This window comes from Camelina sativa, chromosome 6 (genome assembly GCF_030686135.1).
Source record: "Camelina sativa cultivar CO46 ecotype springtype chromosome 6, ASM3068613v1".
NCBI classification, from domain to species: Eukaryota; Viridiplantae; Streptophyta; class Magnoliopsida; order Brassicales; family Brassicaceae; genus Camelina; species Camelina sativa.
The window spans coordinates 15,098,334-15,112,991 of NC_141885.1; the positions used below are offsets into that span (position 1 = coordinate 15,098,334).

The 14,658-nt window shown below is 37.7% G+C and overlaps 4 protein-coding genes across 5 annotated transcripts; 2 read left to right on the forward strand and 2 right to left on the reverse strand.

Annotated features, from left to right (window-relative positions):
• Positions 1-51: 51 nt before the first annotated feature.
• Positions 52-3,476, forward strand: LOC104790948 (riboflavin biosynthesis protein PYRR, chloroplastic). Of its 2 annotated transcripts, none has more exons than XM_010516743.3 (10): positions 52-507; positions 721-1,096; positions 1,196-1,330; positions 1,411-1,510; positions 1,599-1,724; positions 1,816-2,129; positions 2,274-2,393; positions 2,485-2,736; positions 2,817-2,942; positions 3,027-3,476. In XM_010516743.3, the coding sequence occupies exons 2-10, from the start codon at positions 743-745 to the stop codon at positions 3,285-3,287; spliced, it is 1,788 nt and encodes a 595-aa protein (XP_010515045.1). In that variant the 5' UTR covers positions 52-507; positions 721-742; the 3' UTR covers positions 3,288-3,476. The 2 variants fall into 2 exon arrangements, with proteins under 2 accessions (XP_010515045.1, XP_087309167.1); XM_087453041.1 differs by having other exon boundaries at positions 70-507; positions 1,191-1,330.
• A 578-nt stretch (positions 3,477-4,054) lies between these two features.
• On the forward strand, positions 4,055-6,697 carry LOC147942615 (putative pectinesterase/pectinesterase inhibitor 33). Its single transcript, XM_087453042.1, has 3 exons — positions 4,055-5,005; positions 5,407-5,742; positions 5,829-6,697. Exons 1-3 carry the CDS (start codon positions 4,261-4,263, stop codon positions 6,524-6,526), a joined length of 1,779 nt encoding a protein of 592 aa, XP_087309168.1. The 5' UTR covers positions 4,055-4,260; the 3' UTR covers positions 6,527-6,697.
• A 602-nt stretch (positions 6,698-7,299) lies between these two features.
• LOC104698940 (uncharacterized) lies at positions 7,300-8,236 on the reverse strand. Its single transcript, XM_010414312.2, has 2 exons — positions 8,196-8,236; positions 7,300-8,114 (listed from the first exon to the last, which is right to left on the reverse strand). The coding sequence occupies exons 1-2, from the start codon at positions 8,234-8,236 to the stop codon at positions 7,409-7,411; spliced, it is 747 nt and encodes a 248-aa protein (XP_010412614.1). The 3' UTR covers positions 7,300-7,408.
• A 1,476-nt stretch (positions 8,237-9,712) lies between these two features.
• On the reverse strand, positions 9,713-12,940 carry LOC104790949 (putative glycerol-3-phosphate transporter 1). Its single transcript, XM_010516744.3, has 3 exons — positions 12,395-12,940; positions 10,573-11,618; positions 9,713-10,466 (listed from the first exon to the last, which is right to left on the reverse strand). Exons 2-3 carry the CDS (start codon positions 11,573-11,575, stop codon positions 9,889-9,891), a joined length of 1,581 nt encoding a protein of 526 aa, XP_010515046.2. The 5' UTR covers positions 11,576-11,618; positions 12,395-12,940; the 3' UTR covers positions 9,713-9,888.
• Between the last annotated feature and the right edge of the window lie 1,718 nt (positions 12,941-14,658).

Consider the following 14,658-nt stretch of genomic DNA (forward strand, 5'->3'; position numbering starts at 1 on the left):
AGGACTTCATATGTTGCTTATGGTTTTATGATATTCTTATAAGCCGAAAATAAGCTCAACTGAATGTGTGTAGACCGAGATTAACAAATCCAAACTCTCTCTCACGCATCTTATCCCTAACCTTCGATCCAACGTAATCGATTCGCATCTCTCATCGTCGATCTCTCCTCTTAGATCACTCACGGAGATAGTGTAATGAACAGAATTCTGGATATTGGGCCTAAGTGGGCTTCTTCCTTATGTGTCGTGAGCCCAAGTGACTACACCTCTCTGCTTCAGCTTTTCTTCTCTCTCTCTCTCAAGCCTCTCAACCCACTCTTCGTCCCCTTCTCACTTGTTTTGAATTTTCTTAGTTATGGAGATGAGGAAATGGATTTTCTAATGTGATTTCGTGTGAATCAGTCTCTGCATTTGGATTGATGTCACTCTTAATGCTTTGAGGATCTCGCTCTCTCTCACTCTTCGCCGACTTCGATCTCTTCAGTTTCTTATACCCTTTTTTCTCAGGTCAGCGACATTGATAGATTTCGAGAATAGGGTTTATACGGGTTTCTGTTTTAATTCAGAGAACACGAGTAAAGTTTTGATCTTTTGTTTCTGGGTTTTACTTACCGTTTGTTGAACAAGACGAAAGATTTGATTTTGTTTAGCTCTGAGTAAGTACACGATTTTGACATTTGGGACATTGCATATCTTTAAACCCTTCTCTTCTTTTCACAGATTAGGCCAATTGATTCCAATTATGGCTCTTTCATTACGAATCAGCTCGTCTCCCTTGATCTGCAGAGCCACTCTAGCTAACGGCGACAATGGCCGTAATCACCATGCGAAAGACGCCGCCTTTATCCGACGCACTGTTGATTTGGCTGAAATGTCAGCTGGACTTACTTCACCTCACCCTAATTTCGGTTGTGTGATCGCTACTTCCTCTGGTAAAGTCGCTGGAGAAGGATATCTCTACGCTCAAGGCACTAAACCAGCAGAAGCGTTGGCTGTTGAAGCTGCTGGAGAGTTTTGTAGAGGCTCCACGGCTTATTTAAACATGGAGCCTGGTGATTGTCACGGCGACCATGCTGCTGTATCTGCTCTTGTTCAGGTTTTGGCTTCTGAGTATAAAATCCAATGATCTGTGATAAAATGATGAACAATTTGATAAAATTGTGTTTGAGTCGAAGAAATGCATTGTGTAGATTAGGCAGGAATTGAACGAGTTGTTGTTGGAATAAGGCATCCTCTACAACATCTAAGAGGCTCTGCGATTCGTGAACTAAAGAGCCAAGGGATTGAAGTGAATGTTCTTGGAGAGGACTTTGAGAGTAAAGTTCTTGAGGTAATAATCTATATCTTTTTACTCTTCGATTTGAAGTGAATTGTTTTTATTTTGGTAACTAAATGTGCAAGTTCTTACAGGATGCTCGGAAATCGTGTCTTCTTGTGAATGCTCCTTTGATACATAGAGCTTGTTCTCGCGTTCCGTTCTCTGTTCTTAAGTATGCCATGACTCTTGATGGTAATTATATCAACCTGCATTTTATATGTTAGTACTAGAATAGATGGAAGTTGGAGGGAGCTTAAAGTTTTTTTTGGTTTATTGACAGGTAAGATTGCAGCAAGTAGTGGACATGCAGCATGGATAAGTAGTAAACTCTCTAGAACCCGAGTGTTTGAGTTGCGAGGAAGAAGTGATGCTGTGATAGTTGGAGGAAACACTGTACGCCAAGATGGTAGATATTTTTTTTACCTCAAATCTTGAATCTTTATGGATGCCTAAAACTGAAATAAGAACAACAGAGTTGTACAATTTTTTAACTGCAGATCCTCGATTGACTGCAAGACATGGACAAGGTCACACCCCTACGCGAATTGTGATGACTCAGAGTCTTGATCTTCCTGAGAAAGCCCATCTCTGGGATGTCTCAGAAGTGCCTACCATAATTGTTACACAAAGAGGTGCGAGAAAGAGTTTCCAGAAATTTCTTGCGTCCAAAGGTGTTGAAGTTGTGGAGTTTGACATGTTGAATCCAAGAGAAGTTATGGAATATTTCCATCTTCGTGGATATCTCTCGATTCTATGGGAGTGTGGTGGAACATTAGCTGCATCTGCTATATCATCCAGCGTCATCCACAAGGTACCCATTTTTACTATTTCCACACTTATTTTGTAGTCATCTTATGCTTTTGTCTGGCCAAAGCTCATCTTGGACCTGTGAGCTTTGTATTTATAGCTTGCTACTTATGAAGGTGTTATTCCATCAATGTAATTCGTTTTTCAGGTTGTTGCTTTCGTTGCCCCAAAAATAATTGGTGGGAGAAATGCGCCTTCTCCTGTTGGTGAACTTGGGATGGTAGAGATGACACAAGCATTGAATCTAATGGATGTTTGCTACGAGCAGGTAATATACTAATATTTACACTTCTTGACTTAACATTAACCAATCTAGCCTCTTAGTACCATTGGTTAATCTAAATCCTTGAAAACTACAGGTTGGCCCCGACATGCTTGTCACCGGGTTTCTTCAACCCATACCAGACCTTATACCTGTTATCCCATCAGAGGACGCAACTGTTGAGATTGACCCCAGTGTTAACCCCTTTGAATCTAGTATCATATTCTTCTACAAAACATGGGACCTTTATGGAAGTTTCTCAAACTTTTCTCCGCATCCAATACGAATGCCCTGTGGGGAGGAGAATGATGATTACATGACCTGGCCCAGTGTTGAGCATTACTATCAGGTACCACACAACTGTCCATGTAAAATGATATCTGGCTCTTTCATAATAACATAATCTCTTCCATTTCCAAAAACCTGAAGGCAAACAAGTTTGTTGGGGTCGAAAATCCGATGGCACATGACTGCGTTGAGAAAATTAGAACAGCTAGAAGTCCGGAGGAGGCAGCTCTGATAGGCAGATCAACACTGAGACAGAAACCTGAACTGGTATGAATAAAAAGTTCAGTTGTCCAGTTTCGAGCATCAAAGCAGTTTTCACTCTTTCGTTGATCTTTGTAATGATTGTTTTAGGTTCGGAGTGACTGGGAAGATGTGAAGATAGAAGTAATGTACATGGCTCTAAAATGCAAGTTCTCGACTTATCCTCACTTGAAATCAATGCTGCTCTCAACTGCTGGATCGGTTCTTGTGGAGTCTTCCCCGCACGATCTATTTTGGGGAGGTGGCCGAGAAGGGGAAGGGCTCAACTATCTTGGTCGACTACTTATGCAACTTCGTTCTGAGTATTTGGACGATTCCTCTGTTTCAGCTGAAAACACTTCTTCGGCCTGATGGAGGATGGTAGTTTTTCATATTTATTCCAAAAAAGTTATCAATAAAATTTTACATTGTTGTAATTCTTTAACGTATACAAACATCATTGTAAGTTTGTAACATTATGATAGTTTCGCTAGGCCGTTTGATTCACAGCAACTCATATCGAGTATTTTAAATGGTAACGTAGAATTATATTCAAGAAAAGTTTTAGTTTTCAACAAGGCCATGCAAACAATAGTATTTGGTTCGGTTCGGTCCGGTCCGGATCAGTGAATATTCCAAGGCTTATATTATGTGAACATCTTCCCTAAGGAAGATACACTAGGAGGTCACGACGCCATGAGAAAAACCAGACACTAGGGGTGGGTCACGAAGACACTAGCTGGTGACAACGTCAGAATCGTCAACATAAAAAGCAAACTCGAAAAAGTCACATAATCACCGGAGATATTTAATACAAATATAAAATTATGTAGTAATATATAATCATTTTAGTAACATAAACAAAGATTATTGTAAGAGTTTGCGTATGCTTGAAACTACAGGAGTAGAAACTGAGCTAAAAGCACATGGAAAGGTTACTTTAACATTGGAAAAACACTTCTCCTTCTTCTTCCTTTTAAGTCACGTTTCCTCCTCTTTTTTCAATTTGACATTTTTTCTAACTATTTTTTATAATTATGTAATGGAATCAATTATAGACATATAGGTGTTTCATATTATATGATTTTATAATCATATGTTGCAAAATAAGAATATGAGTCATGATACATATGAATACAATCCCAAGCAAAGACAACACACATCATCATGTTCTCCCCTCAATAACAATCACTTGCAAAGTACATACACACAAACTCAATAATAAGAATAATTCCTCATTAAAATAATTTAATATACGAAACTAAAATCCCTTTAATTAGTTAAGACATCACACCATGACATTTCCCAATTCCCCATACAAACTGATAGCCAAGAACTTCAAAAAATGCGTAGAGGCATCTTTCACATTTGCCTCTTGGCTTCATTTCTTCTTCTACCGTTCTCCTCCGCCGTACACCACAGTGGCTTCACCGGTGGAACTGATGCTCCTCCTCCGTGGGATCATAATGTTACCCCACCACCACAAACCGCACCATCCCCAACCCCAACCTCGAGTTCCCCTACTTCCTCACCGACATCTCCCGGACCGGTGTCTCCACCGGCTCCAACCAACAACGGCTCTGTCTCCGGTGACATGACATGGTGGTGCAACAAGACTCCACACGCTGAGACATGCAATTACTACTTCAGGAAGAGCTCACAGAATAACATCAACCGACCACCAAGGTTCCGGTCCGAGTTCTTACGAATGCTTGTCAAGATAGCACTTGACCAAGCCGTGATTACACACAGTCAAACCGTAAAGTTCGGACCGAGCTGCACCAACAACCAAAGGAAGGCCGCTTGGTCAGACTGCGTACACGTCTTCCAAAACACAGTGGCTCAGCTGAACCGAACGCTCAAGGGACTTAACCCGGCGGCTTCAAATGATGTCAAATGTACGGACTTCGACGCACAAACATGGCTCAGCACGGCTCAGACCAACATCGAGACATGCCGTTCCGGATCCGAGGATCTTAACGTCTCAGATTTCGTCATGCCGGCGATCTCCAACAAGAACTTGTCAGATTTAATTGGAAACTGCTTGGCCGTCAATGGAGTTCTCATGAAGCAACATAATCATACGACTGGTACGTTCTATTATACTGTATTAATATTATAATTACTTTAGTCAAAGAAAAAAATATTATAGTTACATACTTACTTCAACTGGATAATTAGATTTTCCTCATTTAATTACGAATACACCAATTTGCTCCACAAATCATCTATTGCTGCTTATAAGTTTTCTCGGCAAAAAGTATTAAAAAGTGTTACGTTCATCCTAATCTTTGTTCACACGTGATCAGATTAATTATGAATAGTAATTAACATCTTAGGTTATTATGTACCATTTGTTTTTTTCCTGCAAAAGACACCTAGATTTTTCATCTTAGACGGTAATTTAAAAAAAAAAAAAAAATAAGGTTATTATGTAACATGACTTTATCTAACACAGTCAAATTAATTCCAATCTGTTTGGTTTGTGAAGCAAACCACAAAGAATACTTCCCAAGCTGGGTCTCAAGACACGAGAGACGTTTGATCGTATCAGCCTCTTTAGCGAAATCGAGGCCACACCTAGTGGTATCACTAGACAGGTCCGGCCATTTCGGGTCAATACAAGCTGCCATAAACTTCGCAGCAAGAAGGAGATACAAGTCAAGATTTGTCATATATGTGAAGAAAGGTGTATACAGAGAGAACATCGATGTTGGAAACGATAACCATAACATCATGCTCGTCGGTGACGGTGAGAGAAAAACAATCGTCACCGGTGGTCGAAGCGTCCAGCACGGCTACACCACCTATAACTCTGCAACCGCCGGTTCAAATTCTAATCTTAAAACCTTAGTTAAATCCGACTTACGACTTCTAATGGTACTAATAAGTCTTTTTCAACTCTTTTTGAAGGCTTTGGAGGCCAAAGGTTTGTAGCAAAAGACATGACATTCATCAACACGGCAGGGCCATTACGCGGCCAAGCTGTAGCAGTTCGATCATCCTCTGACCTCTCTGTTTTCTACCGAGTCGGTATACATGGATTCCAAGACACTCTCTACATTCACTCACAACGTCAGTTCTTTAGGGAGTGTTACATCTCAGGCACCATCGACTTCATCTTTGGAAACGCAGCTGTTGTGTTTCAAAACTGCATGATTCTCGTACGCCGCCCTCTCCATGGTCAAGCCAACATTATAACCGCTCAAGGCCGGGGTGACCCTTTCCAGAACACAGGCATAACCATCCATAGCTCAAGGATAATCGCGGCTTCTGATTTGAGGCCTGTGATTCGATCGTACAAGACTTATTTAGGCCGACCGTGGCAAGCTTATTCGCGTGTCACAATCATGAAGACCTACATAGACAACTCGATCAGTCCCTTGGGATGGTCTCCTTGGTTAAGAGGATCCAATTTTGCTCTCAATACTGTTTTCTATGGAGAGTACAAAAATTTTGGGCCGGGGTCTTCCACTAGATGGCGGGTCCGGTGGAAAGGATTCCATGCCATAACGAGCACCGCAGTTGCTTCTCGGTTTACCGTGGGAAGCCTTATCGCCGGCGGTTCATGGTTGCCAGCCACTGGCGTGCCTTTCAAGTCAGGGTTGTGAGGAGAGTCAGCATGTCCTATATACCAAAGACTAAACAATGTGTTGTGTGAATGTGATCTTTGTTTATTTATTACTGATTTATTTATCTCTTTTTTTTTTTTACATTATTTTCAACCAAAAACATTCTAATTATAGAAACATTGGTCTAAAACATATCTGATTTACGCTACATTTGGTCTTGTTTGAAAACTGAAACACAAGGTTTGATCAATGTCACTTAAATTTCACCAATATTTTTATCTCATATATGTTAGGAAGCCGAATACGTTTCTTCTTATCTTGCTATGCATATTTCTTATCTTTCAAGAAAAAATTTCTGAGAGTATGCTCTGTTTTTGTTTAATCAATTAGGGTTATTGTACCCTGGGTGGTGAGTTCTGATCAAAGCTTTTTAATATGCTCAGCCTCAGCCCCTAAATTCGGGTGTCTATTGTCCAATTAATATCACACGCATTTAAGGGGAATTAGTTGAAGTTTGGTTCGAGGTGTGAGTATTTTCCTTCAAGGCACTCACTTGGTCGTCAGTGATCGGTTGCAATAGATGATCCTCTAGTAAATAAGCTATAGTCCCTGTTTGTGTCAAAAGGTCTATGATTGTGGTGTGAGAAGAACAAAAATGGATCATAACAACATTTATTTTCTCCTCTTATAGTTCAGTTTGATACAAGAAATCGTCTTGTCTGATTTTAATACCACAATCACACATTTTTTTCTTTTTTTTGCCATCAATCACACGTTTTTTTTCTATAAATCATACGTCACACCTATTTATCAAACACCATACATAATTCAATAGCGATGAACAACTTAAATTTAAATTTCTAGTATCAAAGTGAAAAGAAGGCAACCAATTAGTAAAGTTAAGACGATACAAGATGTCATCTAAGTAGGGGTAAGAAGCAAATTATCATTGCTATCACCAATATAACCAACTAAACTGATCATACCACCAACTAAACCAATCAAACCGAAATAAACCAAAGCCCTAAAACACACCCGCCCATTCCCTTTCACTTCTCTATCCATCACCTCTTCCTTAACCGTGCCCGCCACCGGAAACTTAACCTCTTCCATCTCCTCCGATGGCGCATCTTGAAACATTGGCCACTGCTCAGCCTCTACTTCTTCCTCCTCCTCCTCTTCTGCTTTACTAGACTCGTTCAGACAAGATCCGACCGACGAGTAATCCGCACCGGTTTCACCGTTGATAATACCATCATTAGTTTCCAAACTTTCCATTTCTGATTTGATCAGTGAACCATTATCATGATGACCGGGCCATTGATTAATGATAGAAGCCTCTATTTCGGTTAACCTCTTTGCTAAGCAATCAAACCTTTCGTCAACGTCTTCTTCTCCTTCCACATGCAGCCGTCGAGACGAAATCTCAGCCGCTAAAAGGGTCCTCACAAATAAAATTCCTAGTTGTATTTTCCGAAGATTGGGATCATCATCGTCGGTAAAATTGACTACTTCAAGTAGAGACTCGAGTTCTTCAAGTTTCTTCTCCAAGACTGAGTTTATCTTTGCCTTCACTCCCTCTCTCTCGATCCTCTTGTTCCCAACCAATGGTTTTTTTTCTCCTCTCCTTTACCAACCGATTTTACAATGTTGAAAGAGTAGAATTTAAATACTTACTAATGTAGTTGGTTGCGAATGCGACGGTTACCATGAGATTACGTAGGTGCCTTTTCGTACCCGCGTACACATTAGTACGTGACCTAAATACTGTATATGTTCCGTAGTTGAATTAATGTTCTGTCCAAATTTATCATATTATATGTAGTTGAGGCCCAAGTATGTGGGCTTGAAGTAATGGCTTCTCTATTCCACTATGTATGTAATTAAGGTCCCTTCACCAATAATTATCGTCTCTACGGTGATCTTGTGATAAGGTATGCTTTTCGTATATATGAAAACTGATGCCATGTCAATATGTCATATTCCACGAAGTCGTTCTCTTATATATTCAGTCGTACTCGTTCGAACGTGTAAAATATTTCTTTAACAAGTTAATTTTAGTATTATGATTCAAGTTTTCGTAAGAATTTAATATGTAGCCTCAAATGAGTAAATTATATTGAAAAATTGTTATTAGTAGTACACCACAAAACAAGTAGTTAGAAATTAGAATAATTTATCTAAATAATGTGAGGAACAAAAAAAAAACACAAAACCGCTAGAGTTTGCGGATTAATTGGCTTTAATTAACGAAGCAGTTTAACTCTTCGTATAAACAGTATTGTTCAAATAAAATATTAAGCTTTCTCAATCGAGAAAATTCGTACGTCATGTGTATAATTACGCAGCTTCTAGTGGGATCCGATTACTTAATTTGATTGATTATAACCTAACCTATCATTATCAATTACACGGTTGTGTGTGTGTGTGTGTGTGTGTGCATTTAATTGCTTTTGAATTTTCAAAAATGTGGTCCATCCATATGTAGAAGACACTATACTACTATAGTCTTTTACGTTTTATGCTATTATTAAACAAATCACTAAATAAATGTAGTGGTCAATACCACGATCAAAATACTGGAAATCAGAAGCTGTGGTCCTTAATCTTAGTGGTACGTAGATTTCCACATTAGTTAATGTCCTTAATTTATGTTTATTTATATTAAAAAGAAGGTAAAATTTATACACATGACATGATGACAATGTAATATATTAATGTTTTGGTTCGTATCAATATATACATTTATATAGGTTCCACTTTGTTTGTTCAAACGTCCACGCGTAGACATATTTGATGAGAACCCTTTGCCGAGTGGCGTACCAATTTTTTTTTGAACTAATTAAAAAGATCTCCCATTTGATTCTGAATTGCTAACAAAAAGTGGACCAAATAATCAATAGACTAGACCATTTGATTTATAGATTTGACAATAATTTGTAGCGGATCAATTTATTATTGGTCCATGGCAGTTTATTTTCTCTCTTTTCTGGTTGGTCCATACGAACAAATTTATGAATGGTAAATAAAAAAACAGTTCCATTTCACAAATGATTTTGTTCACCTCATCGGCTGCAAACATAAATGAATTTGTTAGTATTAACAAATTGTGAACCGGTGAACTACTATCACTTACATATTGTTAATAAATTTTGGCATAATTTTATGTGTCATTTTGCAGAACCAAGTTAATCTTCTCGAAGCCACGGCAAATTTGGAGATTCATTTCTTGAGAAATTGATCAAATCAAGATCGGTAATATATATTAAATTATTTACATCACAATGCAGATTAAATGTTTACAAATTCCCACAGACCTGAACTCCGGTCCGAGATCTCCCCTAAGAAAATTACACACAACTTAAAACGCAACCAAAAAAATGGCGATCATAAGTTGATGATCACACTTCCATTACGTGACCCTGCTCGTGGTCCACGGGAGTTGTACATTCCTCCGATGGCCTAGACTCGGCTATCTTCTCGGCTACTTCGGCCATAACCAGCCTCGTCAACAATAGTCCAGCCACAAACGCAGCTCCCATCAACATTGTGAAAACCGCGGTCCAGCTACTCCTAGACGATATGTAACCCGTTAGCAACGGTCCAACCGCAGCGCCAACGGATCCCGTTCCGTCGATAATAGCCGTGACCGTAGCCAAAGCTCTCGAGTTTCCTTTCAACGAGCTATGTGTTCCAAGATCGGCTGAAACAGCCGTTGTAATCAAAGCGTAAGGTCCGTTTACCAACATCCCGGTTAGGAACATGAGCGACGCGTTGGCTAATAACGATACATGTCCGTAGCTACGGTAGAAGAACAAAGCTGGGATTGAGCAGTACATGAAACTCGCAGCTGTAATCGCTCTTGCTCCAATTCTGTCTGAAATGTAACCAGCCATGATTCCTCCAACCACACCTCCTACATCGAACATTGTCGAAAGATTCCCCGCTGTTTCGTCCGATAAATACTCACCTTCAATAGCTGCAAATCATCATATACAAAAAAAAATCTAATCAGTTACATGAACATAACAAGTAGTCTAGCTAGTGGTTTTGTATTTAACTCAGTAAATATGCACAAAAATTACCTGTATGGCTAACGTAAAAAGGTAGCCAGTAGAGGAAAGTGTAAGCAACCAACTTAGCAAAGAATAAACAGAGCGCAAAAGGCGCAACTCCTGGAATCTTCCAGGCTTCAATGAATCCAACAGCTCGTTTCTTGTCATCGGTTTCCGAATCCGACGAGCTCAATAGTAACGGCTCGTTAACCGAGTTTCCGATCTTCTCAGACGACGAAACAATATCCTCATCTCGCTCTGCTCCAACAATCTCTGGACTAACAGGCAAGAAAGCGAAGTTCACCAAACCGATCAACACAATGACAACACCAGGAACCACAAAGGACCATCCCCAACCATATCTCAACATAGCAGCAGCGATCAAGGAGCCAGTAATGTTACCAACAGAAGTATGAGCATTCCATATTCCCATAATCAAACCTCTCTTCTTCTTGTTAAACCAGTTTCCAACCACAGCAACAACAGATGGCCAACCCGAAGATTGAAACAATCCAGCTAACATTTGCATAATCAAGAAATAGTAAAAGCTATGAATGTTCGCCCAGTAACCAACTCCAAACAGAGAAGTAAACAATCCTGTCCCAACCATTCCAACCGTCAAGAAGATTCTTAGATTCATCCTATCTCCCAAATGACCAGCGAAATACATCCCGAAAGCGTAAACCGCAAGAAACGCAACATCGATCTCACCGAGCAATACCGTGCCATTTGGTCCATTAAACGGAGCCCAACCACCACCTTCTAATTTACCAGAGGAGGAGGATCCAAACGAAGTGAATCTCAATAGAAGTGAGTTAAGCCCTGTATCTGGAGATTGAGGATCAAGAGCACTCTTCACAATGCTTGTTGTTTTTCTCGCAGCGTGGTAGCTAGCGTAAGCAAGAAACGTAACGATCAACACTACGGCTTGATAAGCATTGTAAGAGAGCTTTGAGCCTTTGATACGTTCCAAGAATCGAATCCCTATTGGTTTCTTCTCCATCTCTGGCTCAGATTGCATCAAAGAACCCATGAATACTCTGTTCTTCAATTCTCAAATCTCAAATCTCAAATCTCTGAAAGGTTAGATAAATAAAAATTAGTATTAGATGAAAATCTCAAAAAGAGAGTATATTCCATATTTTTGATAGAGAATTATACTTTTAGAACTCTTGGCGTTACGCAAAGGTTACATCTAGCGAGGAATCTCTAGAAACGTGTCGGAACTAGTGACAGATCATTGATTGTACTTGTACTGTCTCTATAAATCTCTCAAGAGGAACCTATAATTGAAGTGTTTTGGATTTACTTTAATAATTAATCAGATTTGTTACCTTCATTATTTAAAGTTTTACCCTAAATTTTCTTTACCTTTAATAATGAGTTATGACCTCTAAACTGGTATATTTTAAGGAATATTCCTTAGGGTGCAAATTGCAGAGCTTGGAAAATTCATCAAAACTATATCGTGATATTGAGAGGTTTATCTATGTGGATAATTATTATTTTTTATTGATGCACCAAAAACAAAAATATCCTTGAAATATTCAAATTAAGTTTTATTAGTACAGATTATAAAAATCAAAAAATAGAACAGAATCAATTGAGATTCGAATCTAGAAAAAAAATGCTAAAAACATTAAAAAGAACCCTCGAGGACGATGATGAAAGAGATCTAAACGACGACGACGCACGTATATTACGATTTGAAGAATTCTTCACTATCTGTAACAATCTTTAGAATATACCATATTGACCATCGGACGAGAAAATATAAGAAAACTTCAAGGTTCTTTTTTATAATTACCAAAAAAAAAACCACTTTGTATAACAAAAAAAAAATATGAATTACCTTAATATGTTCGTCAAGCTCAGAAGCAAAAAAGTAACGTCCGATGAGCTTTGTGTACGGATCTCTCAAGACTTCTTCACACGAGCTTTATATATGTAACCAAATATACTGACTAGTGTGACTATAGAGAAGATAATGAAAAATATGAAAACTGAGGATTTGGTATTGAAGAAGATGCAAAGAAAGACTTGAGAGACTTGGACACGCCTTGGAGCTTGAAGCAACGGCGACGAGTTATATAGCATGTTGAGTTCAATAGTAGTTTCCGATTAAACAATTGTTTTTTTTTTTGTTTCTTGAAATTACGATCTCATCCTTTTGTCAACAAATCATATGACTCGAAGCTGGAATGACGAGTCTAACCTTGCTAGTTGCGTCTCTACTTGTCAAACCACGCCAATGAACGATGGTTGTTTCCTACGTAATATACCTACAGCCTCCCTAGTCCCTACGTTATTATTATTATATAGATATATTTTGCTAGATTTTTTATTATGTAGATTTACATATAATCATAACTTTTAAAGGATTTATTATACATACTACATCCTTCTTAAGCTCATTCAATACAAAATCTTTATATATTGTTAAGAGTATAAGTAAAAATTGATTTTTTTTTCTTTTATACTTTATAAAATTTGAAGCTGAAAATAAATATTACATTATACAATATTTGTCAAAAATTTAATTCTTCTATATTTTGTAACCAAAACTTTAGTTTCATTCCTACTTGTGTTTTGTCGTCATCTTACTTTTAGTTCAGAAGTTAGAACTGTACTTTAAAATTGTTGAGAATTGGTTTAGTGATCCAAAAAATTAGATTGGTGTACTAATATTTCTAGGACAAGCTTTTTTTTTTTTGTTTTTTTTCAAAATGATAAAAGGTGAGGATGTATATGTGGTCTATATTGAAACTACGATTTCAATGGATGATAAAAAGAAAGAGGTAATAGTTATACCGGTTTTTATCATGATGTCAGAAACATTCTCAATACGGTAAAACATTTGGTTGGCCGCTTTCTATGCAAAATACTTTAACACGAATGCATAATTTATAGATTTTTCTGTCTTTTTTTTTTTTAAATTGTGTAGTGTGTACAATTAAGAATATATGATGCGTGGTCCTCAGCTCAACCTCGGCGACATCTACTACTTCTTTGTACTCTATTCATTGTTTTTTGTATATTATATAGTTATTCCTTGGGATTGTTATCTTAAAGACTGCACAATAAAATTGTTCTCGGAACCTAAGGACATAGCACATAATACATGTGGGTTGGAACAAACTTTTGTAAATTCAATTGTACTGAGTTCCGGGGCATGGAGAATTCTTTTGGCCATACAAATGTTTTTGTTACTCTCCTAAGGGGAGGATACAATTCCAACAAAACTATTAGAATATGAAAAACAGAGTGTTAACAAATTATATATGTATATATATTTCCAATAAAATACACATACTTTACCGGATTTGAATTTGAATAGTACCACAAAACAATGTTATAAAATATAGGCTACGTAATATGGTCATATATATTTCTTATAGAAATATCATTTAGTAAATTAGCTAAGTGAGCGATGAACTAAGGAAAAAACTTCAGGTTTTATTTTCTTGTGGATAATAAAATGTAAAGGGCAGCCTATAGAATTATGATATGGTTCGTCATCGCCGAACATGGCAGTGTTTTCCTCCTTGGTTATCGCCGATAAGCAAGTTCTATTACTATATCCAAAAACTAGTGTTGAAGTCTTCAATTGAAGCGAACACAAGCAACAGTGCGCATATATATATATATATATAGTTATACTTTATTGTACGGAATGTTGTTATGTGCACGTATAAGATTTAAACCCAAAAAAAAAAACAAAGCAAACTAATATAAGTTGACAATAAAAAAAAAAAAAGGAGCTTCAACTGTAAATCCTCTCCAAAGTTCTTTGCAGATAATTATAATTAGAACAAATACAACTCTACAAGGTGAAAATTATATATATGAATTTTGATCATCAAAAATAGATCTGATTTACAAGGGGAGTTTTTGTAGACGCCAATTTTGGTGATGGTAAATATTTTTCCCTAGAACAAAAAAAGCTAACACTTGAGAATTATAGCGCCAACCAAATAGATAGTGGAAAAGATTTATACGTAACTCCTCCGGTCCTGTATTAATTATCTGTGATAACAACGTAAACATTGACATATATAATAATCATACAAACACTTAGTATTGTAGTTTTTCTACAATCGTATATCTACGTTGACC

Bases quoted from the DNA above. Each gene is read 5' to 3' on its own strand.
- LOC104790949 (XM_010516744.3), bottom strand. From the start codon at position 11,575: ATGGGTTCTTTGATGCAATCTGAGCCAGAGATGGAGAAGAAACCAATA. The intron at 10,467-10,572 runs GTAATTTTTGTG...GATGATTTGCAG, and splicing joins TTTTTACGTTAGCCATACAG to CTATTGAAGGTGAGTATTTA.
- LOC147942615 (XM_087453042.1), top strand. From the start codon at position 4,261: ATGCGTAGAGGCATCTTTCACATTTGCCTCTTGGCTTCATTTCTTCTT. The intron at 5,006-5,406 runs GTACGTTCTATT...TGGTTTGTGAAG, and splicing joins GCAACATAATCATACGACTG to CAAACCACAAAGAATACTTC. The intron at 5,743-5,828 runs GTTCAAATTCTA...CTCTTTTTGAAG, and splicing joins CTATAACTCTGCAACCGCCG to GCTTTGGAGGCCAAAGGTTT.
- LOC104790948 (XM_010516743.3), top strand. From the start codon at position 743: ATGGCTCTTTCATTACGAATCAGCTCGTCTCCCTTGATCTGCAGAGCC. The intron at 1,511-1,598 runs GTAATTATATCA...GTTTATTGACAG, and splicing joins GTATGCCATGACTCTTGATG to GTAAGATTGCAGCAAGTAGT. The intron at 2,943-3,026 runs GTATGAATAAAA...TGATTGTTTTAG, and splicing joins TGAGACAGAAACCTGAACTG to GTTCGGAGTGACTGGGAAGA.
- LOC104698940 (XM_010414312.2), bottom strand. From the start codon at position 8,236: ATGTGTACGCGGGTACGAAAAGGCACCTACGTAATCTCATG. The intron at 8,115-8,195 runs GTAACCGTCGCA...CGGTTGGTAAAG, and splicing joins GGCACCTACGTAATCTCATG to GAGAGGAGAAAAAAAACCAT.